General features: G+C 38.3%; 1 protein-coding gene across 1 annotated transcript in view; it reads left to right on the top strand.

Annotated features, from left to right (window-relative positions):
* Positions 1–24,636, top strand: part of RPAP2 (RNA polymerase II associated protein 2) — a 54,778-nt gene that overhangs the window by 15,338 nt on the left and 14,804 nt on the right. Inside the window, exons 10-11 of the mRNA XM_060773918.2 lie at positions 543–623; positions 7,524–7,592. Of these exons, the coding sequence (XP_060629901.2) occupies positions 543–623; positions 7,524–7,592 (150 nt within the window). The remainder of the gene's footprint in view (positions 1–542; positions 624–7,523; positions 7,593–24,636) is intronic.

Here is a 24,636-nt window from a genome sequence, read left to right as displayed (position 1 = left end):
GTCACCCTTAGTGCTTTCATACAGTCGCTGCATATGGAAGGGACGTGGCCACTGCCATTTTTGAGCTCTCCCCACAATATGCAGCAACCACAGGTTCTCCAATCCGCATTGGAAGTTTCAGCACCTGCTCTATAAGACGACCCCCAGCATATAAGATGACTCCCGTGTATAAGACGACCCCTGACTTTTGAGGAGATTTTGTTGGGTTAAAAAGTAGTCTTATACACCAGAATATACGGTATTATTATTATTATTATTAATCTTTATATCCTGGTTTTCTCCCACAAAGGAACACAAAGCAGGTTTTGGATGCCTTCAAAGGTGATTCAAGGAGAATCTTTCTGTAGAAAATACTTGAGGCTGTGCATGTGTGTACAAGCAATGTCATAGGCAAGGAAAACTGATGAAAGAACCTCTCCTTATCAAATTAATAGAACTTGTCTGTAATTTGCAAGCATCAAAAGAGTAAGACATCATAAAGTGAAATGTCAAAAAGTAGAGGAATTTTGCATTAAAATCACCGTGGTTTACTCTCTTTTCAGCTTGCCTGCTGTTTTGGGTCCTCTTCAGATTCCTCTTGGAGATGCCTACAAGGAACTTAAGGGACTTATTAAAACATTCAGGTAACTGCAAAGGGCTGTCAAAGGTCTAACTTTTCATGTAGCAGAGATTGTGCTAGGGCTACTGTCTGCTAACTGTGGTTGCCATGATTTGGAATTGGTTTATAAACTATGGCTAAATGATAATATCACAGCACTTACATAACTCCTGGAATTAAGGAGAGTGGTGAATATGTTTGTGCTCAAATCGCAGTCCTCTTCTTTTCTGTTAGTAATGTTATGCTAAGATAAATCTCTTTTGTATCTAGTCTACTATACTAATGAATTCAGCAGAAGAGGTTAGGGAGCAAATTACTGATTTGATTTAGAACCTATCACATGGGCATTTATTTTAACATGTTCTATGGCATATATCTTCAGTTTTGTCTTCACAGCAACCCTGTTAGATAGTTTGTTTGAGATATTACTGAACTTTTGTGTCTGAGGAAGGATTTCTATCTGAATCTCCATTCTGCACCATGCTGGATCTAGACTAGAGTAATGACCTATCAGTCTTAGACTTTAGTAGATTCTGCAACCCACAAATCATGAAACTATATATGACAATGATTCATCACATAGGATTGGTAGTCCAACACCTCTGAAGGACACCAAGTTGATGGCATTTGCCGTATAAGTTCATATTTCCTGAAGGAAGTTATCAATCCAAAAGTCACCAGATTTATTACATTCAGTCCTCTCCGCCTCAGAATTTGCAGCAGTAAAAGTTTAAAATTTGTGTTCCTGTACTCTTTTCTAATAATGTAGGGCAATAGTTTTTGTGAAGACTAGTCACCTGAAGCTATGCAAGCAAATGTGAGATGAAAGGTTTAATGGCAGTTTTCTAAATAACATAATGTCAAAGTGTGAGCAGTAACGCAAAATTCTTGCATTTGGATAGAAAGAGTGTTTCTTTGGTGCCAAATTTGAGAAAAGCTGTATTCCAAGAAACAAAAAGCGTGGTTTTATATGGACTGGTTTAGTTACCAAAAAAAAAAAAAAAGATTAACAGCAATAAGAGAGCATGTGGTGAACTCAGCAATAGCCATTTTCAGCTCCATTGGTTTTTAAAGAAATGCTTACAGTTCATCCTCGTCCGTGCACCATTTTATTCAATCACCACTGCTGGGAAATACACTAAGCAGTTCTCTGGAGACGTTTTAGAACAGTTATAGTTCCTTCTAAGCAAAGTCCCTCAGTGCCTGTAAGCTTTTGTTAGGAAAACTGAGATGTCAAATAATCTCCAGAGTCATCTGGAGCATTTTGTTGGATGAGTGAAGTGTCTCTGTGTATTTGTTTGCGCTGTTAATGCAGAGGAGGAAGGGCAGTATTACAAAGAAATCCAAGCTAAATAAAAACGTGATTTTTATTATTGCTGTTTAGTATTCTATCTGCTAGTTTTAACTACTGATGGTTCTGCATTTAAATTGTGTTATTTTATTTTATGTGTTGATAGTGGTTGTTTTATAATTTTTATGTGATATTGGTTTATACTCATGTATCATTTATGTTATACAGGGTTAGTCAAAATGCATAGGCCAATAAGCCATTCAATTGAATGGCTTATTGGCCTATGCATTTTGACTAACCCTGTATATTGCACTGCAGTGTCTTGTAAGCTATCCCAAGTCCCTTTTGGGAGTGGAGCAAGAATTTTAACAAATAGGAACTCAGAACCCCCACAAAAATGCGGGGGGGGGGGACCTACATTTCCCATGATTTCATAGCATTGAGCCAAAGCAGTTAACGTGGTGTCAAACTGCATTAATTCTACAGTGTAGATGCCCCCACTGTCTTGCAATCATACCAAACATGCCTCTAAGGCATAAAAATGCATATCTCATAAAATGTATATCTCATAAAACGCATACCTTGAAGGTGGAGTGTTGCGAAAATACCAGTTTGTTTACTTGAAATTGTTTTGTAGATTGATCTAACATATTTATCATTGCAAATCATGAGACAGAGTTCTTAAATGTAAAGGAGATCACAGTCATGACTGGATCGTAAAATTTGCAAGAGGGAATTTCAATCCAGAGACTCTGTGGCTCAAGCATCAACACTTTAAGAAACAGTGTGCTAGAATTGTGCTTTCAATATTTCAAATGTGTAGTCTATTTGATCCCTTCCTGAATTGTGGATGGCTCTTAGAGATTTGTAGTTAAGCAGCAACTCCTTAATCACCCACCCACCCAAATGTTCTCTTGCTAAAATGTTTTACATCAGGCATGCTTTCGTGTAGTTCATTATGCTTGAACCTATCAGCCCCACAACAGGCTCCTGATGTAGTGATTATAAGTCAGAATGAATATGGTATTATGTATAACAAGATTATTTAAAAGACATTGGTAGTTTAAGGCTTTTGTGGGGAGGAAAATGATGAGAAATGGCCATGTTGAGAGGTATGATGGGAGGTGGAGAAAATTTGTTCCTCCATGTGCTCTAAATGGTAGTTTCCGCTATTTCATACCACTGGTGATGCTGAATGGGACTGATGGAATTGTGGATCAAAAAAGCTGGATAGCTAGCATTTATTGCTAATGCTATTGATGTGCTTGTTTCAAATGCTACTCTTTGAAGGATCTACGGAGGGGACAGGAGATATCATCCGTTTTATGTATGCTATCTAGCAACTGGGGACAGGTAGCACAAGCAATTTTTGTCCCCAGATTCACAAAGCACCTTTACTTAAAACCAAGTAGTAGTACTGTATGCACTGGGCTTTGAATGTTTAGTGTCACCAAGAAAAACATTCTTCATTTTTGTTATTGGACCTTCTCCACATAAGCATTGGTTGTTGTCTACACAGGCAGTCCCCACATTCTGTAGATTTGTTCTTAAGTTGAATTTGTATGTAAATTGGAACAGGTACAATTTTTAAGTTTAAGACCACCACCACCACCTCAAAAGAACCCACACACACAGGGAAGGGTGTATGCCTCTGCTCAGGAGATTTCACCTCATTTTCCGAACCTGTGATAATTGGATTTTGAAAAATGTGGCTTGTTCTGGAAACAAGGCTTGGTAAGAACGCTTCAGTGGAGACCTCTTTTCCCCATGTTAACTCTTCCAAGAGTGATTTTCCCTTCCTAAGAATAAATTCCTGTTGTCTCACCCTTGTTATTATCTGTGAATCATTTGGAAGCCAGATGTTTGTAACTTAGGGACTGCCTGTATATAGTTGTCCCTCCACATTTGCAGGCATAACTTTTGCATGGAGTTGATTGATACGTTCTCTCAAAGAATCTCTAGGTCATCTGAGAGAAGTTGACCATGGAAGACCTAGATCAGGGATATCAACCTCATTTTCTCCAAGGGCCACATCTGCCTTCAAAGGACCCTTTCTAATTGTGAGACTGTATAAATGTAACTTCATTGCCATAATATTGAAAATCTCACGGGTCATATAAAATGACATGCTGGGCTGGATTTGGCCCATAGGCCTTGCATTTGACACATGTGACATTAATATTCCTAGATAGGTGTTCTCCCAGGTTTGAAAAGAGTTTCTTTTTCATTTGCATTTTTACACATTTGTTGAGAGTTGATTTCACTGCCCCTAATTCCTGCAAATGTTGAGGGTCTATTGTAGTATATAGTTTTAATACAGTGGTTCTCAGCCTATGGTTCCCCCGGTGTTTTGGCCTACAACTCCCAGAAATCCCAGCCAGTTTACCAGCTGTTAGGATTTCTGGAAGTTCAAGGCCAAAACATCTGGGGAACCACAGGTTGAAAACCACTGTATGTAATAAGTCTTCTTCAACCATCTTGCCTGTTGACTACCTATTTGATATATTTATTCATTATTTAAAACTTTTATATACCGTTCTTCTCTAACCTCCGTAGAGGGACTCAGGACAGTTCATACGCTGGTCCATTTAGCCAGATAAGGTAAACCAAACGGGAGGTTTGTCATCCCAAATAACTATTGCTTCCACCCTTGGGATAAAAGTGAAGATGTGTTCAGGAGTTGTCAGTATACAAATACTTATGTTTAAGTGTTGTCATTTGACATATGGACTAGTAAAAGTCACTTCTAAAAGGGAAGGGAGGAATCTTAATTTTCTATGTTGTTGTTTTTTTTTGTTGTTGTTGTGCAAAGGAAAGAGAGTGTTACTCAGAAGTCCTATTACCAATAGATGTGACAGAGGAGTAGTGAACAATTTCTACATGGGATTTGCTCTTGATTTTTTTTCTGAAAGCTTTTTCCCCCTCTTCTGAGGCCTTAGCACTGACACACAGCTTGTTTGGGAAAGTGACTGCCCTTTCACTGCTCCGTATTATTTAAGGCTTCACACCTGTAGGTTGCTTCCTTCAGTCTGAAATGGCTTCTTTGGGGCCACTGGGTCGGTGGTAAGTCAGGAGTTGTGTAGCCAGAGGTTTCCAACCGTGAAGCCCTGACAGTTCCTCCAATCTAGGGAGAGTCTGCATTGCCTGCTCTGTGTTGTTGCATGTAGCAGATTATTAGTGTCTTCTGGCTACCTCTGTTGTAAGTAGCATATTGATGGCAACAACTAGTGTTGAGACCTTGCCAATCAATACTGACATTGAATGAGAGTTAATTGACACAAATAACTGCATCTCTCCGTTTGTGTACAAGAATGATGCCTTCCTGAGCTGTGATCAATAATGGCTCCTTGTACAGCATTGGGAAAAAAGCTGCTTTCCCCTGCTCTTTGACAGAGGACTCCCCAGTGATTTCAGACCTGTCTCTTCCACTGTGTCTCATCCAGGCAGATTCACTGGAAGGTAACATATGAATTTGCCTGTCAGGATGATTCCATCAGGCGATTCCTCTTTAAGTGTTTACCGCTGTCATCAGTACTGAGTCTAGACCTTCAGCCTTTTCTTTGTCTCCTATTCCCAAAGCCACAAAGCATAACAGTTTAGTAAGTAATGACTATGCTTGCTGTATGACTTTCCATACAAAATCCTTCTATTCCTTTAAAATTGTGCCTTATCTTCTTTCACTGTTTCACTGACATTATATCTCATTGGTTAGAGATAAGAACAGATGACACATGCAAATTAGATGTCGTACACTGTAAAGTATGATTACTTAGAAATACCTCCTAAGGACACATTTTATTATTGAATCATCCTTTTCCATGTACCATGTTTGGAGTTTATTGGAATATCGTTCTGTATTCAGTGGGAAAAGGGGCCGCAGTTAAACCACTGAGCTGCTGAACTTGCTGACCAGAAAGTCAGTTGGAATCCAGGACGGGGTGAGCTCCCGTTGTTAGCCCCAATTTCTGACAACCTAGGCATTTGAAAACATGCAGATGTGAGTAGATCAATAGGTACCAATTTGGCGGGAAGGTAACTCTGCTTCATGCAGTCATGCCGCCCACATGATCTAGGAGGCGTCTACAGACAACACTAGCCCTTTGGCTTAGAAATGGAGATAAGCACCACCACCCAGATTCAGACACAACTAGACTTAGTCAAGGGGAAACCTTTACCTTTTTATCCAGTGGGAAAAGTTGGAGCGTGACTTAATTGTTAGTCAAAATTACCTTTAAGCACTACAGATTGTTTCTCTGTTTTGTTCCCCTTCTGCTGCATTTAGACAAATATGGGTTGTGTGCTGTATTCAAATACCTGTCTAATTTTGTCATAAACAAGACATTTCATTGTGTTTGTGTATCTTTTAGCACAAGGCTGATTCCAAAAAATGCCATAATAAGATACATTACATTTTAATCTCACATATAATAATCTATGTGAAGGGAGGGCGGGGGTTCTGCATCCCTGTTTGGACTTCAGGTTGTTTCATGCTGCACAAATTGATGTGGTACATCTAGTAAATCTGAGGTTGACATGAAGTCTAATAAATGGGAGAATGGTTTTTGAAAGAGCAATGGAAGAAATGTAAAGTGTGAGGTCTACAATAAAAGTTGTTAACTCTAAAAGGATGACCATGTTTCATAGATACTAGCTGTGCTACCTGCATATCTGAAAGATTTGAGTTGAGGCTTGGATTATGGTCCCTTTCAACTTCAGCATTGCATGATTTTCAGATCTTTTTTCTCAACACTGGTTTGATCGCATTGTCTTAACATATGCTACAATTCCATTGCAGTAAAAACCCAACCATTCAAATGTTTGAGCCATACTGTATTTTATAAAACTGTTTCATTGAGTTTCTAGGTTTGAAAATTGTATTAAAAGGTTTGTTTAAAATATCACTGATTGATGTCCAATATTTAGTAGCTTTTCTTAGAATTTAATTTTTTAGACCATTTTATATGGTTACAGTGATTTGGATTTCTCTGTTTGAAGGGTGGGTGTTATTAATCACTTGCAAGTTGGATTGCTGTGTGTTTTTTCCAGGCTGTATGGCCATGTTCTACAAGCATTCTCTCCTGACATTTCGCCCACATATATGGCAGGCATCCTCAGAGGTTGTAAGGTCTGTTGGATACTAGGCAAGTCAGGTTTATATATCTGTTGAATGTCCAAGGAGGGACAAAGAACTCTTGTCTGTTTGAGGCAAGTGTGAATGTTGCAACTGGACAGCTTGGTTAGCATTGAATGGCCTTGCAGCTTCAAAGCCTCCCATCCTGGACATTCAACAGATATATAAACCCCACTTGCCTAATTTCCAACAGACCACACAACCTCCGAGGATGTCTGCCATAGGTTGGGTGAAACGTCAGGAGAGAATGCTTCTGGAATATGGCTATACAGCAACCCAGTGATCCTGACCATGAAAGCCTTCGACAACTTAGAAGTTGGTTTCCTTTTATATGCATATTTGCATGTGTGTATGTGGGTGGGTATTGGCAAGCCCTTAATGCATTAGGAAAGCAAATAGAAAAAAACTAAGCTCATGTTGGTATAAATTTGCCCACTCTGCTCTAACAATTTCAGAAGTACTGAAACTATTAATGCTGTTTTTGCTGTTTGTTTGTTTTCCAGGTTAACAAATACAAACATTATTCACAAAATGCCAGTCTGGACCCTGATTGCCATTGTGTTGTTATCTGTGTAAGTACTCTGGTGGAATTTGTTTCTTTTTCAACTTTCAATCAATCTGTTTATAATTAGAAATGGTGGAATTATGATTAAAAAATCTATAGTATTGGTAAATGATCACATCTGGAGAGATTTCTTTTGCTCTTTTTCAATAGCTCATGTCTAAGTGTTGACACATTTTTTTGCAAAGCAGTGTTGCCACAGGGCTATAATTGGTTTCAACTACACATTTTCAGCTAGTGCCATCCAGGGAAATTTTGTTTATATGTTTGTGTCTTTTTAATTATGCATTCCCTTGTGTGATTTATATCAGCATCTTGATTGCGTTATGTAAGTGTTCTCCAGTTGCCTTTGAGTTAGCACTTTACTTCTAAAATGAGACAGTCTGGTGGGCCAGCATCGAAAATGTTCCCAAGAGTTCCTTGACCCACTCCATATCTGTAATGACAGATTGAATTTAGCAATCTGTGTGTGCTCCAAATCACTGTTTTTCTTTTCCTTCATGTATTCCAAACATAAGCCTGGTTTTTCAAGACGGATTCCGCAGCTAAGCTCTAGTGAGACTTAAGACCCCATTTACACTGACCATTTAATGGAGTTTCAAATCAGTATTGAAAAAAGTGGTTTCACTGTGCAGATGATTGTATAGGAAATCCTGGAATGACTGAGGCTTGGATGATTATTATACAAACCACACAACATTGATGCACATTAAGGGCTTTCTTTTGTGAGCCTTTGTACGTATTTGTTATTTGGCCACTGCAGTTTAAAGCTAGCTTTAAACTGCATTAAATGATCAGTGTAGATGGGGCCTTCTTGTGGACAAAACAATTGATTTTTAATTAAAAGTTTCACAACATTCCAAAATCTGAAGACTTCAGTGTGTATCAGTAGTTGTAGAACAGTATCTAAATGATGTTTCCATAGTGGATCCCTTGTTTTGCTCTCCACATAGCTATGCAAATGTGGTGTGATATACGAAATATTCCAAGTTCTAGTGATACATTGTAGGGGCCACGGTGGCACAGCAGGTTAAACCGCTAGGCTGCAGAACTTGCTGATTGGAAGACTGGAGGTTCAAATCTGTGGACAGTGTGAGCAGTACCTATTAATCTACTCACATTTGTATGTTTTCAAACTGCTAGGTTGGTAGAAGCTGGGGCTAATAGCAGGAGCTCACTCCCCAGATTCAAACCGCCAATCTTTCGGTCAGCAAGTTCAGCAGCTCAGCGGTTTAACTCACTGCACCACCAGGGAGCAGAATTATAGATAAGGAATATTTAACCTATGCATCATGAAGTGGCAGAAGTGACTGAACGAATCAACAAAAACAACAACCTGTGCGTCTTTTTTCATGGTTCTTGCTCTTGAAGTTAAATGACAGTAGGAAAAAAGATTGTGCAGCATTCAACAATATTTTGTAAAACACCTTAAAATGAGCACTAGTTATTTACTAGCATGTTGTATTGTATCGTGTTGTGTTTTTTAAATGAAAGAATCACTGGTGGCTTTGAGAAAAAAAGTGTCACACCCTGCAATTTAGTTGAGGTGAAACCATCAAGCAATCTTTGTACAGTTTTCAGCTTGAATTACAAGATTGCAAAAATCTCATTTCCGAGGCTCTTTATTGCCGCACTGCTGCTTTTTCCCCTTCTTTTGGGCTTGATGGGTCATTGGAGTCCGTAGGCGGGCGAATGTGCTTGCCAGTGGTTCGCAGACCTGGCCGTGTTGTAGGCCAACCTTGTAGCATCCCCAGAATTGCACTTAGTTTGATCTTGCTTCAGTCTGACACATTGTTCTGCTTTCGTTGTCCCAAGGAAGGCTATACCGGTAGGCATTAGAGCAGGCTTCAGTGAGCCTTACATCAGTGTCACCCCAGCCAGATACTGCTCAAATGATTCATTAAATCAGAACACAGAAAGTAACTTTACTTGAATGCCTTGGTATAAATTTTTTATCAACTGTAAGAACAAATCTTTTGTCATTTTTTTTCACTCTACACTTTTCTGGTTGAATTCCTAATGTGTGAAACAGATCTTATGAATTTTTCAAGTGGTGTCTTTGCATTTAATAAAAGGGTTCCTGTTTTGTTCGCAAGTAAATATGTGTGTCTCGATGATGAACTGTAAATGTTTCCAAACTGAAATGCTTTAACCTTGCCAACCTCTCTCTCCCGTCCTACCTCCAAAGAAGCCTTTCCATTAAACTCACTAGGAATGGGCTGTATTGCCCAATTGACAACCTCAACCTAAATCCAATTGCGGCTCTCACTTAGAGGCAATCTCTTGAATCCGTGTGACTGACATAAGCCTGACTTGCCAAGTTACAATGAATCTGTTGTAATTGGGTGGTATTACCTCTGTTTTTTCCTTGGTGGCAGATTCTGCAATCATAAATAATGAACTACAAAGACCTAGGTTCAAAGAGCTGCTTTGTGCGGAAGTTCTTTGGGCCGTCTTGTGCTAGTCACTATTCCTTAATCTATCTTACTTTTCAGACTTGTTTCAAGGTGTATGCATGCGTATGTGTCTTCAAGTCATCTGTGACTGCATTAATTTCATAAGGTAAAGGTAAATGTTTCCCCCTTGACATTAAGCCTGGTTGTGTCTAACTCTGAGGGGTGGTGCTCATCTCCATTTCTAAGCTGAAAAGCTGGCATTGTCCATAGACACCTCTAAGGTCATGTGGCTGGCATGACTGCATGGAGCGCCTTTACCTTCCCGCAGAAGTGCTACCTGTTGATCTACTCACATTTGCTGGTTTTCGAACGGCTAGATTGGCAGAAACTGGGCCTACCCCACTCCCTGGATTTGTACCACCAACCTTTTGGTCAGCAAATTCAGCAGCTTAGCAATTTAACCCACTGCACCACCAGGACCCCCACGTCAATTTCATAGTTTTTTTACAAAAAGCAAAGAATATTCAAAAGTGACTTGCCGTTGTCTTCCTCTGAAGTATAACCTACAGTACCCAAATACAGCCGTACCCATATTTACTCAAGTTATATTATGCCATTGAATGTAATGATCATCTCAATTTTCAGAGTGCACATTATAGAAATGGATCTGCCCACATAGCACATCAGGGAGCATGACAGCATGGAGGCCTGGGATGTTGTGAGGTTTCCTGGCTGTATGACCGTGTTCTAGCAGCATTTTCTTCTTAAGTTTCACCTCTGAAGCTGCCAGCCACAGATGCAGGCGAAATTTCAGGAGAAAATGCTGCCAGAACACATCAATGCAGCCCAGAAACCACACAATAACCCAGTGATTCCAGCTGTGAAAGCCTTTGACAACACATGAATAAGGCCATTTGGGAGTCTACACCCCACCATCAGGTCAAAACTGGTGAGTTCACCAGCCTTATGCAGTTCCAAACTGGCATCATTCACAAGGCCTTCAAAATCAACGGGGAGTTGTTTTTTTCTTGTAATAAATAAGGTTTATTTTGTTTTCTAAAGAACAGAAAAAACTCAAATAAACAACACAAAAAGGGGGAAAGAAGGGGAAAATGAGGACCACAAAAAGATATCATATGTGAGTTGCAGAGCCATGTTAATCAGTTTTATAATAAGTCTATTGTATCATCAGAGACTTAGGGGTGGGGGAAATTATCATTATACATATTCTTTAATAAAAGAAAGAAGTGATGTAAAAGGCAAAGAAAAAAATTCTGACTTTAACATTCATATTACTAAATTTTTTTTACTAATATTACTACTCTATTAACAAATGAAATTAACTAAATATGTATATAGTTGACGTCCATTAAGGGTAGAAAAAAACTGTTCAAAATTGTTAAGTGATAAAATAAGGAGAAGGAATATTGCACAGATTTGGAAGAGAAGAAAAGGGAAGAAAGAGAAGAAGGGACAATAAAAGATAAACTCATGCAAATCCGGAAGGACAATTTGGTAATCTTGTAAAGGGGGAGGTTTAGAACTCCTTGTGAAGGAGGCCAGTTGAGAACCATGTAAGACCGAGCCAGGGGAGTGGGCGAGAGACCCCGAGGGCCACCTGGGATGCAGGATCCATAGATAAGCGACATGATTTACTTGGTCAGCAACTGGTCACTCCCTCTTCTCCAGTCACCATGCTGTCGTGAGGCTGCCACCATCACCGGGAATAGCCTCACCTTTCCTCCCCCTCCTCCTTGTCCAATCTCTGAGGTTCCGGATTCCTCTGGGCCTTTTCACACATGTGGGTTTATGTGTGTGATTCTGATGAGTCATTGAATCTAATGTACACCTCAATTTTGGCAACGTAAATTAGCCAATAAAGGTGAGCGTTAGACGAGTAAATATGGTACTACAGTTAACAAATTAGATGTCTTGTGGGCATTATGTCCTTAACAAAAATTTGGTACCAGAGGCAGAAATAATATGGAGAGAATAGGATTGTGATCCTGCTTCACAAAAAAAAACAGAGCATTTCAAGATGTTACAGCAAGTTTTTTTAATTGAAAACACACATGTATAGGTCAGGTAAGATTTGCATAAGTAAGCAGAAACGTTTTGAACTGCTGAGAGAACACCTGAAATATTATTCCAAAATGTACCAAGGAATGTTGCTTTTTCTTTCACTACCCTCCCATGTTACTTATAATTTCCGTTTTGGTGGCCAAACGTAGTGATATGTGTTGTGTAATTGATGAAGCAGGTGAATCTTTTCCCGCTTTACTCTCTGTGTTTGCTGTTTATATATGTAAAGACTTCTGAAGGCAGCTGCTGTTTATCTTGCTTGTCATAGACAGGCAAATGCAGCCATAATAGGATTGGCCTGAATATAGTTCTGCTTTCTTCCCATCTCAAGTTTTGTGTTATTCACTGCTAACACAATGCTGAAACCTTTCTATCCTTCCAGTGCTAAAAAAAAAGTTCTCCAGTTAGAATAAGAGGAAAAAGAGGTGCTATATGAACATATACTGAATGCGTACAAGGGAGCTTCTGTGACAGAGGCTTTGTTAATTGAGGCATGCCTCTACTCACCAGGCCTGACCTGCTTAGCTTCCAAGATCAGAAATGATCTAGTACTTACAACAGTGTAATCCATACGGTTTCTTTAGTTCAGTGGTTTCCATAGTGCCAAGGTTTATTAAATATGATCTTCTGTGGGTGAGCAGATGGCAACTACTGATGTGGTCTATCCAATGCAATTTTCTGAATCAGAACCCCAAATAACCAAACCAAATCTAAAGTTGACCAAAAACTGATTTGTAACCCTTTTGGTACCAATGTTGGAGAGTGGTCCCTGGTCAAGTGGTCCCTGGTATTAAAAAAAAAAAAAAAGGTTGGGAACCACTGCTTTAGTTGTTGCAAATGGGTTTTATAGATACGGCACAATTAAGTGGGCCTCGGATCATAATCACAAAAGTTGGACAGGTCACAGGTCTGTATTTTTCCTGGATTTTCTGCCTCTGAATGGTTTATACCAATGCCTTGATCATGGCACCAAATTAGCCAGTGCAATTTTCTCAATAACAGTAGAAAGAATTTATCATCCTCAGCATTGTGATAACCAGCTGGATCCAGTGCCTAGAAAAATTACTTTTTTGAAAGACTGGAGACTGCCATTGACATAATCCACTCTTATGATTCTTCTTAGTGGTCTCTGTGCTTCATACAAATGGAGTTTTCATCCATTTGCATGACAGCATAGATGGGCACTGGAAAAAGCGCAGTTACAGGTATAATCTCTTACTTTGTAAGTTTGTTTTCTGTCAGATGCTCTCCAGTTTATATTTGGTTCCAAATTTAATGCAGCCTGTCAATCTGCTGCTTTAGAAAACATTTTCAACATCATATAGTAGCTAGATGGTCTGTTCATCATTCTTGTTACTTGGTGGCAGTGGTTAGCATTTCTCCCTTATAAGTGCTTAGAATGTCCTTCCAACTTTCTTTTGCAGTATTAAAAGAATTAATCTAATAATAAAGGAAGCATTTCTGGCAAATAGAAGATTTCCCCCCCAAGATCTTTACTCAGTATCAAATGAAGTAGCTGTAGAGATACCCTTACAATGTTTGGGAGATGCGTATTGAGATTGGCTAAGGGTTACTCTACACCAGCCTGGGCACTTGGCTGTTGTTAGGGAATACCCCTGGTACAGTCTAATGGAAAGCTTTCAAGATAATCTCCAGAAACGTCTGCTTTCATTTTATTTATCTGATCAGGCTGGTTCCAGTGAACTGTGGTCAGTTTCATCAACGAAGCCTATGCAACAGTTTTCCTCCCCCTCTTTAAAAGCTTTAGAGACTTCCCAAATGTTCAGGGAGTAGCATGGTAAAGCGCTGGGACTCAGCAGTTAAAACTCCCAATGTCCATGATGGCTACTGAAAAGCCATTGCTAGACATGTGCACTTTAGGAAGATGTGTCATATGGCAAGCGGACTCTAGAGGTTTGCTTCGCAAGAGCCAGCAACACGGAGACTGAAAGATCTGCATACAAGTGCTTTCTATATAGTGACAAACTGTAAAACAAGTACCCCTTGTGTTGAAAAAGATCTTTTTAAAAATCTTAAAAAAAAAAGTTAAATATTTTGCAGTCTTGGTTTATAAAGAGCAATCATTTCAATTTTCAGTTTTTTAAAACACCTGTCAATGAACTGGGGATAACTCCATGAATGAGTTGTTTGTAGGCAGCCAGATGGCATTGATATGACATTTTACTAGTTCCACTTAAGCTGATATTAGTCTTGCAGATCAAGGTATATTGAGCAGTATGCAAAACTTTTATCACTATTTACTCTTGTAATAGAATAATTGGGGAAAGAACCTGAGGGCCGGCTGCAATACAAATGAAGACTTTAAGAAATAGTAAAAAGGGTGTTTTCCATTTGAAGGTGCATACGTGAAATATAGAAAGACCGAAGAGATTTTTTTAATTGTTGCTGAATGAAAATATCGCACCTTCACAAATATCGCACAAAGATGAATAAAAAATCACAATGTCGCTTAAAAAAACAGAGACATTAATTTGTATCTGACATTCTTCCAATGTGGTCCTATGCAAACTTATTGAAAAGTGGGAACCAGTTAGGAAATGACATTTATAATCTATGAGCAAAAATTGTGTTACATAGTGTTATTGAAATCTCAAAGATACTGTGGGTTAAATCCATCTGTTCCAAGTCAGATGGAGGCTCTTCTGGTGCTGGGCCTTACCTTGCCGGAAATTTGGCACCTGGTGAGATGAACAAAGCTGCTATAAAAGCAAGTGTAGGTTACTATTCCCACAGCAATGAACTCACTCCCAATTGAATCCACTCTTAGTCATGTTTCAACCCAAGCTGTTTGAATTCAGTGGGACGATTTAGGTCCCATCTATACTGACCATTTGACGCACTTTGAAGCTAGCCAGATCACAAAAGTGAATGAATAAAAGCCCTTAATGTGCATTAGTGATCTGTGGTTTGTGTAGTCAGTCACCATCTGGGCCTCAAACTGGTTCCAGGATTTCCTATGTAATCATCTGCACAGGGAAAGCACTTTTTTCAATAACAGTTTGAAGTATTCTTTACCCACTTCTTTGATGTTTCATGTTTTATATAGCAACATGTGTTGTATAGGCAAAGCAAATCAGGAAGCAATGCTTTGTGTAATTTCAAAAATCCCTTTTTGCCCCTTTGCCGTGCACTGTTATTGCACCGTAACCAGAATGAAAGACCAAGTGAAGTCATTGTGTTTCTCTTGAGGTGTTAACAGGATTTAGACATAAAGTTTGTCATTGAACAAATGCTCATTCAACAAACCTGTTTGAAGTATCACAACAGGATGATTTATATAGCATTTGTTGTATCTGTGATTGGGTAAAGCTCTTGGAACTGTATCTATTTCCTATTAATATCTAACCTTAATATATATTCAGCACAAACATTTGAAGCACTGTCCATCTGTTAAAATGAAAACATGCTAGCTAGCCATAACCTTTTGGTTCATTTTTATTACCGAACTTACCAAGAAAACTTAACTCATCAAAGATTCTAAACACTTCAGTGATCTCAATTCCAGATTAAGGACTCTATTAAGGAGAGACTAGAATGGGTTTATCGTACTGTATTTGTAAGTCACTGAATTGTCCTCCATAAAAATGTTGGGTCTGCAGATGTTTCAGCATACCCTTTTGCTATACAGAAGAAATGACACTGTCCCTGTTTTGAAAGGCTAATGTAGGTATAGGTGATGAGTGAACCCATACATTTATTTATTTAATTTATACCCAGTCTCTCTCCTGGTAAAAAAAAAAAACAAAACACACCATACATTTGCTCAAGGATTTCTGTCCCGTTAATTCTACTTAAGTGTTCCAGTCAGATACACCAACATGTCCCTGAAATGAATAGGTTGAGCCCATTCATTGTGCTCTCCAAAGCTCTGTCATATTTCCATGAAACTTGGGATACAGCTATTTATTTGTTCATAACAATATTTGTATCTTGCTTTTCGTTTTTGGAATGGTTCTTCAAAGGGTCTTATAATAAATAGAACTATTATAAACAGTGGTAAGTGCCCAGTTCTCTGAGAACATGCAGAAAGTCCTTTTTTGTACAATATTGAAATAATATCCCTAAATAAAGTACAGGATATGTAAGCAGACCAAAATATGAATTAACAAATCTCCAAACTACACTGCAAAACTCTGATTTGGTCTGATTTTAGAATCTAAGTGCAGTTTATCCTTGTTAGTACATGAATGGGAGTGTATCAAAAAATACCAGGAGAAGCTACAAAGTAATACTGGCTAAAACCTTGAGAAATTTAGTCAGAGTTGACAGTGAATCAAAGATATTCTAATGTGATTTGTTATAACTGAGAGGAAAACTTTTGTAAAATGATGGTTCGATAGTACCTATCATCAAATAAATTGTATAAAGAAGCCAGTAACAATTTGTTGAAAATGTGTCAAGGAAGTTGAGTTTCTTTTTGAGATGTGGTGGAACTGCCATAAAGCTAAGAAGATTCAAGAACGCAAAAAGTTTTGAAAGCAAAACTTGGTCTCAAACTGGAAACATTCTTCTTAGCCTTTTTTGACTTTAACACACTAAAAAAGGCTGGATCTACACTGTCAAATAATGCAATTCGAACTGCATGATATGGTCAGAGTAGATCCATGTTTTGTTGTTTATTTGTTAAGTCGTTTCCAACTCTTCCTGACCTCAAGAATCAACCCAGCCAGAGTTCCCTGTTGGCTGTCGCCTCTCCCAGTTCTTTTAAGATCAAGCCAGTCACTTTTAGGATAACATCCATCCATCTTGCCCTTGGTCAGACCCACATCCTTTTTCCTTCCATTTTCCCTAACATCATTATCTTCTCCAAGCTTTCCTGTCTTCTTATTATGTGGCCAAAGTACTTCATCTTTGCCTTCAATACCCTTCCCTCCAATGAACAGTTGGGCTTTATTTCCTGGAGTATGGACTGGTTTGATCTTCTTGTGGTCCAAGACACTCTTAAAATTTTCCTCCAACACCACAGTTCAAAAGCGTCTATCTTCTTTAGCTTAGCCTTCCTTATGGTCCAACTCTCACATCCATAGGTTACTACTATATGGATAGACCCATGTAATGCATCTCAATTAAGTTCAGACTGCATTGTATGGCAGTGTAGATCCACCCAAAGAGATCGGTAATTTAGCTCAGCATATGGTAACGGCAGCACAAATACTCAAAGCCAAATATTGGAAGATAATCAAAGATCCCATCTGAGATGTGTGGATTAGCAGATTAGTAGACATTGTAGAAATGAAAACTTAATCCAGCTATTGAAAGAAAACTATAATAAGAAGTCTGCGTAAGAATGGAACCCGCTTACATTCTGTATCTTACTAAGAGAAAGAGGGGGGTGATAGCAGGTTTTGAAAAATCATTGACTTTTCATTAAATTTGATTATTTTTTTAAAAGATGGGATTAGAATTACAATGTCTACAACGTCTACTAATTTTGTGTTTCTTGTGTAAATTAGAAACTGTGGAAATTATGAACGAGCTTAATATAGGAATGTAAGGTATGAAAGGGAAAAATTAAAGAATAAAATTATATGCTGTTTTCCAGACAATGGGAAGTCAACTTCTTAAGATGTGGGATATATGCGAGTGTGTGGAGGTGGGTTTAGTAGTTCTGTTTTATGTAACTGAGTAGGAGGATTGTATTAGATAGCACAATTCTTTTATTTTCTCTTCATTTGTGTTTGGCTGTGCTTTGTGGTCTTGTTAGATATGTTCTATATTATTAATCCTATATGTTTTTATGTATTTAATATATTGAATTTAATTAATTTATTTATCGTGTCAGGGGCAACCAGACCATTGTATTACATTTCTAACAGAACAAAACAAACAGACAAAACACAAAGTTTGCAAGCTTGGTAGTTGATTGAATTTAATAAAAAAAAAGTTGACAGTGTAGCCAGTGTTAAACACCTTCACTTGTTCCTTGGAACTGAAGACATGCTTACCTTTTCCAATACCTTTTCATGTTGGAGGTTTTTAAATGATTGTATTTGGGAGTTTGATGCGTATTCAGGTTTTCCCCTTAGTCATCTCTTTATTCAGCTGCTTCATTCCAGGTGCCTGGTGTTGGTACAGAGATTGAGATAATCAGATTATTGTTTTAGCAAGTTTTAAACTAAACTGTGATCAATTTTATGACCACAGTTTCCATAGTAACTGAGTGCAGGTGGGTAAATTCATAAGTCAAGTTCTTACTAAATGTTTATCTAAGTGGAGTAGTCTGACATTCTTTCACCTGCTTTATGCTTGCTCGTTCTCTGAATCCATATTTTCCTAAGTGTTTTCCATAATTTCATTTATTACTAAAGTTATTTGCCCAGCTCTCCAAGTATGCTCTTTGAGTTCTCATAGAAGCAAAAAATATAACATATTAAAAATAAAGACAATAATGAAATGCAACAAAATAATGATATGACATAAAATCAACTCGCTCTTTTTAACAGATAACTTAAACATAATAAAATGTACTGTAAATCAGTGTTTAAGATCATTTGTATTCTGCAGTGATAGATCCACGTACATTTGGGTTTTGACATTTTAAGACTAGGTATTTCAGACCCTGTATAAAAGCAGTTATAGTGTTCCATATGTATTTTTGCCCTGCCTCATAAGAGGGCTGATCTTGACTTTCCTAAACTTTAATAATACAAGAAAGCAGAGCACTATTAAAAGTAATGAAAAGTCAAGATAAGTCCTCTCAAGTGAAAATGGAACACTGTGGTGTGTATAATTTATCTTGTTGGCCTAAATATCCCAAAGGCACCCAGTGCCAGGTGCTGTAGGCAATATTTCAAGGGCAGAACCTGGCAAAACCACATCTGAGAATTCCTTATCTAAGAAAACCCTAAATTTATGGCACATACATTGTTTATCCTGTTTATTTATCACAGGTTATCGCTCTGCCACCTATACAAAAGCACATTAAGCTATTAAATTGAAAATAATATTTATTTATAAAAATGCACCCCAAGAACTAAAATATGGTCCACAGCCTCACCATTACAACACCATTGCAATGAGAATGATTGGTCTCACGAAACCCTCTTATAGTACCGAGGTAATTAGGATGTTGAGAGGGGAGAAGCTTACTACCCACAAAAGGCCCGACAACAAGCCTCCTGACTACTGCTTCTCCCTCCGTCCCTCCTCCTGAGAAGAGGTGTTCCATGTGGTGTCTGGAGGTGGGGACACCTTGGTGTCTTCATTTTTAGGCCTGTTTCTGGGTTTATTTGGAGTGCCAATTCAGAAAACGGCATTGGATAGCTCACATCAGCTCTAGATGATTAAATATGATTTTCTGTGGGCAAGCAGATGGCAACTACTGGATGGCAAATGTTCTGTATCAGAAACTAGAGCTGATGTGGTCTATCCAAAGCAGTTATGAATCAGTTTAGTACCAAAAGCATTATGAATCAGTTCTTGGTCAATTTTAGATCCAAACCGAATCTAAAATTGACCAAGAACTGATTCATAATGCTTTTGGTACTAATGTTGGAGAGTGGTCCCTGGTCAAAGTGGTCCCTGGTCAATAAAAGGTTGGGAACCACTGATTTATAGGCTATCATATATAAATTAAGCTTCAGTTCATTAACCTTCATCCAACCCATCATAAATACCAGATACCTTTGCATGTATATCTATTGTTCTTACATATATACATGTAAAGGAAAATAGAATTGTATGCTATCCATTATTTTGGCATCACACTGAAGCTTGCAAAGCTGTCTCCGTCATATAACCAGTCCTGTAGCTGGACTCCTTGTAGATTGAACTGGAAATGGCCACTTTCTTGAACAATGCCGCCTTTAAATCTGTACTGGTTAGAACATTGAGGGATGTAGTTCAAAATGGTAACTTTTCCAACCTAGAATAAATAGCCTGAGAGATAGCTTTTATTCTACAGCTGTGACTATATTGAATGTTATGGTGGCATTAGGGATTGTGCAATAATGATTAGAATGTAGCAGGAGGAGTGTTGTTGTTTTTTAATTTTACATATATAATGTGATTGAGGATGGCATTTAATTTCATTGTATGATGTACAGTGACAACAAAGTTATTCTGTTCTGTTCTGTTCTGTGACCTAGATAACATATCATCTAGAAAAAAAGAGAGCTCAGATGTCATCATGCACTCAAGCATTTAGTTGCTGGTAGAGAAAACTAGTCTCCATCTACTTTAGGTCCCCACAATATGGATAAGTCCTCACAATATTATCTTGTTTCTTAGACTTACACTGTTTTTCGGAAGATGTTAGGTGGCAAGATAAACCAGATTACACATCTATTATCTCCCCCCGCCTTTGATCCCTGGGCTGGCTGCACTAAGGCCTTTGTGGTTCCTACACACCTTCTTGAATTGTTTTTTGCCTGTTGCGATCAATAGCTTCAAGTCACACATTTAGTCCAGGACCAATACTCAATCCTTTCCACCACATCAACCTCTATACATTTCCATTCCCAGAAGTTACTTTGCTCCATACCTTCAAAGATTGTATTGGCCACCACAATCACTTGACAGAGATATCCTTCTTTTTAAAATATCTCTGATGAATCCTATCGCTAATAATGCCATCTACAAGCAATCTCTGGCTTGTGGCCGGATGTGTTGTAGGATGTTTTTGTATGCCTTGTGCTGATTGTTTACCCAGCTTTATTGATTCTCAATATATCAATGGTATAAGGAAGTTTTTCCTGTATAATTCCTTCCCCCCGTCTGTCTGTCTATCTGTCGATAAAAGGATTTTATTACAACGCTCCCTTGATACAACATCTTTGAAGTAAGCTCTTTACATTTGTTATCTATGAATAACCAGCAGCTGACAGACACTAAAGAGCTGCCTTTACTTTTATGAAGATATGGCCAGGTGTAGTCAATGTGCCTGCCCCTCTTTGGTTGCTTGCAGCTTTGTGCCGTCGTTACAGATGTTTATCTAGTAAATTTGGTGTCTATTCCATTTTAACACTTACCTAAAAACAATAACCTCATAGTTAATTAAGAGATACACCATCACAACCCAGTCAAACATGCTGTAGTAACTGCGAGTGAGGAAGAACAGCACCTATCCAATACTGATTTCTGCACAAACCAGATGTCAACATGGTTCTTTATTTTGAGAGCATTGGATACGAAAAAGAGCTGGGCAAGATCAGCCTACGGGGAACTGAAACATTCAAAAATGAGCAAGAAAAAAGGAGAAGGAGAAAAAGTATATATTCACTGCTGGAACATAGCCCAGAATATATACATACAACCTCAGTATCTGTGGAAATGATATACATGGTTTCACTTATCCATAGTTTCACCTATTGATTTATGACCACCTACCATACAAGCTATACCCTTCTCTTGGTACTGCCATCTTTCATGCCATTGAAGATAATTGGCTTCACTATTTATCCACAATTTCACATATCCACGGAAAGCCCATTAAGAACTATGCTCCAGTAATTCAGATTCTGGAAATATTTGGATAATAGCATTTTTCATAGTTTTGGTATCATGTTAAAGTTTTCTGGAAGGCACACCAGGTACTTGAAAGCTGCAAAATACAGAGAAGAGAAAAGGAGGATGGGAAACTTACTCCGTAGATATGGGGGTCACATTGTACTCATTGGATGTGTAGTAAAAGTTTTGAAGCATGGTCCTGCTTGCTGACAGGATTCTGAGGGCTACTGTCTTAAAAAGTAAGATTACCCAGCTCTTTTAAAAACCTGCCATCTGTCTATTCCTACTGGGACACATTTCTGGCCTGAGGAACCTAACGACAAGGTTGCCAGTTTTTTAATTGATAAGGAAAATAGATTATTTTTCCAAAGTTTCCTCAAAACTCTTGGATATATCACCACCTCCACATGATACATTCATTGACATGCATAAAAACCATTCAAGTTTTCTGTCATAGCTAATTATTGATACATCCCTGTCTGGACTATCTAGAGATGACTGAAAGTGTTGGTTAGCAAAGAAGTTGGTTTCTATGTAGCAAGTAGGCATTGTATCATTTACAGTTGTGAGTTGGGCTGTTGACTTCAGAAATGAAAAGTAAAATAAATATCTCTCCCAGTGACAGCCCAGTTTTGTTTTTAAGGCTTTCTGAAAATAACAGTGCGATTAAATCAGAGCTTGACAAGCCTGCATGGGGTGAGGCTGCCAGCAGTGGGAGCAGTCAGCTAAGTTAATGTTGAGCTTCTTGCAGGATTCAAGGAGCAGGTTAGTATTAGTCTTGGGTTGATTTTTTGTAGCATTGATTTAAGTGTATTACTTGTATGCTATATATATATGAATCATTTAGCTTCTGCGTCCATCAAAGTGATAAGAGAACCTGTGTCAACGCACTGCTGTTTTGTGTGAATCCATCAGCATACAAGAATGCAATGAAATTTTAAATAAATCATAGGCTGTGCTCTAGTTCCAAATTTATCTTTGTTGTAAAGTAAAGGAGCTTTGGCTGCCACTTAGAAATGGACTATAAGCCAGTCCTCTGTCCTTTTGTTCTTTAAGAGGATCCACTATTACAATAGATGTTAGATATTATGAATATCTAAATGTAGGCCAATCTGTTCTTAAATCCATCATTGCAAATTCAAGCATGTCCTACTACTGATGAAACCTGAATTTGGGAGATGATGTAAAAATCAACCCAGGTATTTTTCCCTCCTCTGCTGATTTCAGGCCAGGATTAAAGCATTTGATGCAAATATTCACTTTGAAAACGTGCAAATATCTTTTGTTCAGATAAGATAGGTTTGATTGGGATTATTAAGTTGTGCTAAAGCCTTGTATTTGGTCTGTCTTTAAAACGTGTGGCATGTTGATGTAGGAAACTTAGATGCGTCCAATTCAAGTCCATCCATCAAATATTAATGTGTTCTAATGGAAAATCTTCACTCTAGAGGCACCTCTTTTTGCTTTTAACAAGTTTTTTTCCTGTGTTTTGTCAAGCTTGCATTTAAAACTCAAACACAGGTTTTGAGTAGGGGATCTTTTAAAAATAGCCCCTAATAGCAAAAATGTACAAATGAGGGAGTATCGTCAGTAGCAATAGAAACACAAATTCTGCCTAGTGTACCTGTTTCTTGATACTGGATTGAATATTTCAGTGGTGATGTGTCTTTAAAAATAATGTTTGTTTACTCAGCATGGTATTCCCCCAAACAACTAAATGTTGTATATACTATGAATCAAAGAAATACTTTGACCTACATGTAGGTTTTTACAGCAATGTATCTCACTTTAGTGCTGGACTCTCCAAGGTAAAATAAAAGACAGATTAATAAAACTCAGCAACTCACAATAGAATTATAACAGTGGATAGTACATAAATTTGGTCTTAAAGAATTTCCTGAGAGGAACTACTGTATTACACTTTCCCCTCTGTGCAAAAGTTGAAGATGCTGTCTGGAGAGTTTCATTGGACTCCGGAAATTATTCCTTTCTTTTGCTAGAGAGTTTAGTCCATTAAAGCACTTAATGTATGTGTGTATACCCCGCATCTGTTTATAAGGTTTGCAAAAGTGTAAATAACCTGCAATATTGTATAACAAAGAAATGGCATGCCGTTATTTGACATCTCATCTTTCCAGCTCCACTTTGAGATTTATATGTTCTTTATAAATACAGTTTTGCCTTTATCTGTGCTGCTTCCATTACAAATGGAGGGAGAGTACATTTTGCTTTTTTTGTGTTTGCAGTTCGAAAATGTGAATGTGAAACTGACACTGGAATGTACGTATAATAATAGCAACCTTTTAGTGTATGAAATATCAGGTACAAATTGGGGCCCATTTCCTTCTCTTGTGTTACAAACTCCAGATGTGAGTTAGTGGGCTCTTGGTTTTGCAAAAGTACTCTCCATGTTGTAGTGCAAAGATAAAGTGAGACAGAAAGGTGCAAAGCCTCGTTCCAATTAGCTCTTCTAACTATGTTGCCGTATTCATCTCACATCTTGCAGCAGCAATATGGAACTTAAATCCAGCCCCTCTGGAGTCTGTATCTGGGGTTCTTCAGATAACCATGCCCCCTTCTCCTGTTATGACATTGTGCAGGAATTTCCCAGCTTTTAAACGAATCAATCATCATCTTGTCAAAATAGTTGAGGAGTCTCTCTTCAGACAGTATTGACTTGGCCAGGACTTTTGGCCCCACTCTTTTGCCTTTGGTTCATTCACTACAGGAATGGAGTTCTTGAGATTTTTTTTTTTTTTGGTGATATTTAGTTGTGTACAGTAATATAGAATCATAGAATTGGAGGAGACCTTGTGGGTTATCCAGTCCAACCCTCTGCCAACAAGGAGGAAAATCACATTGAAAGCATCCCCGACAGATAGCCTTCCAGCCCCTGTTTAAAAGCCTTCAAATAAGGAGCCTCCACCACACTCCAGGGCAGAGAGTTCCACTGCTGAACAGCTCTCACAGTTAGGAAGTTCTTCCTAATATTCAGGTGGAATGTCCTTTCCTGTAGTTTAAAGCCATTGTTCCACATCCTAGTCACCAGGGCAGCAGAAAACAAACTTGTTCCCTCCTCCCTATGACTTCCCCTCGCATATTTATACA

This window comes from Anolis sagrei, chromosome 4 (genome assembly GCF_037176765.1).
Source record: "Anolis sagrei isolate rAnoSag1 chromosome 4, rAnoSag1.mat, whole genome shotgun sequence".
Classification (NCBI taxonomy): Eukaryota; Metazoa; Chordata; class Lepidosauria; order Squamata; family Dactyloidae; genus Anolis; species Anolis sagrei.
This window is presented reverse-complemented; position numbering and strand designations above follow the sequence as displayed.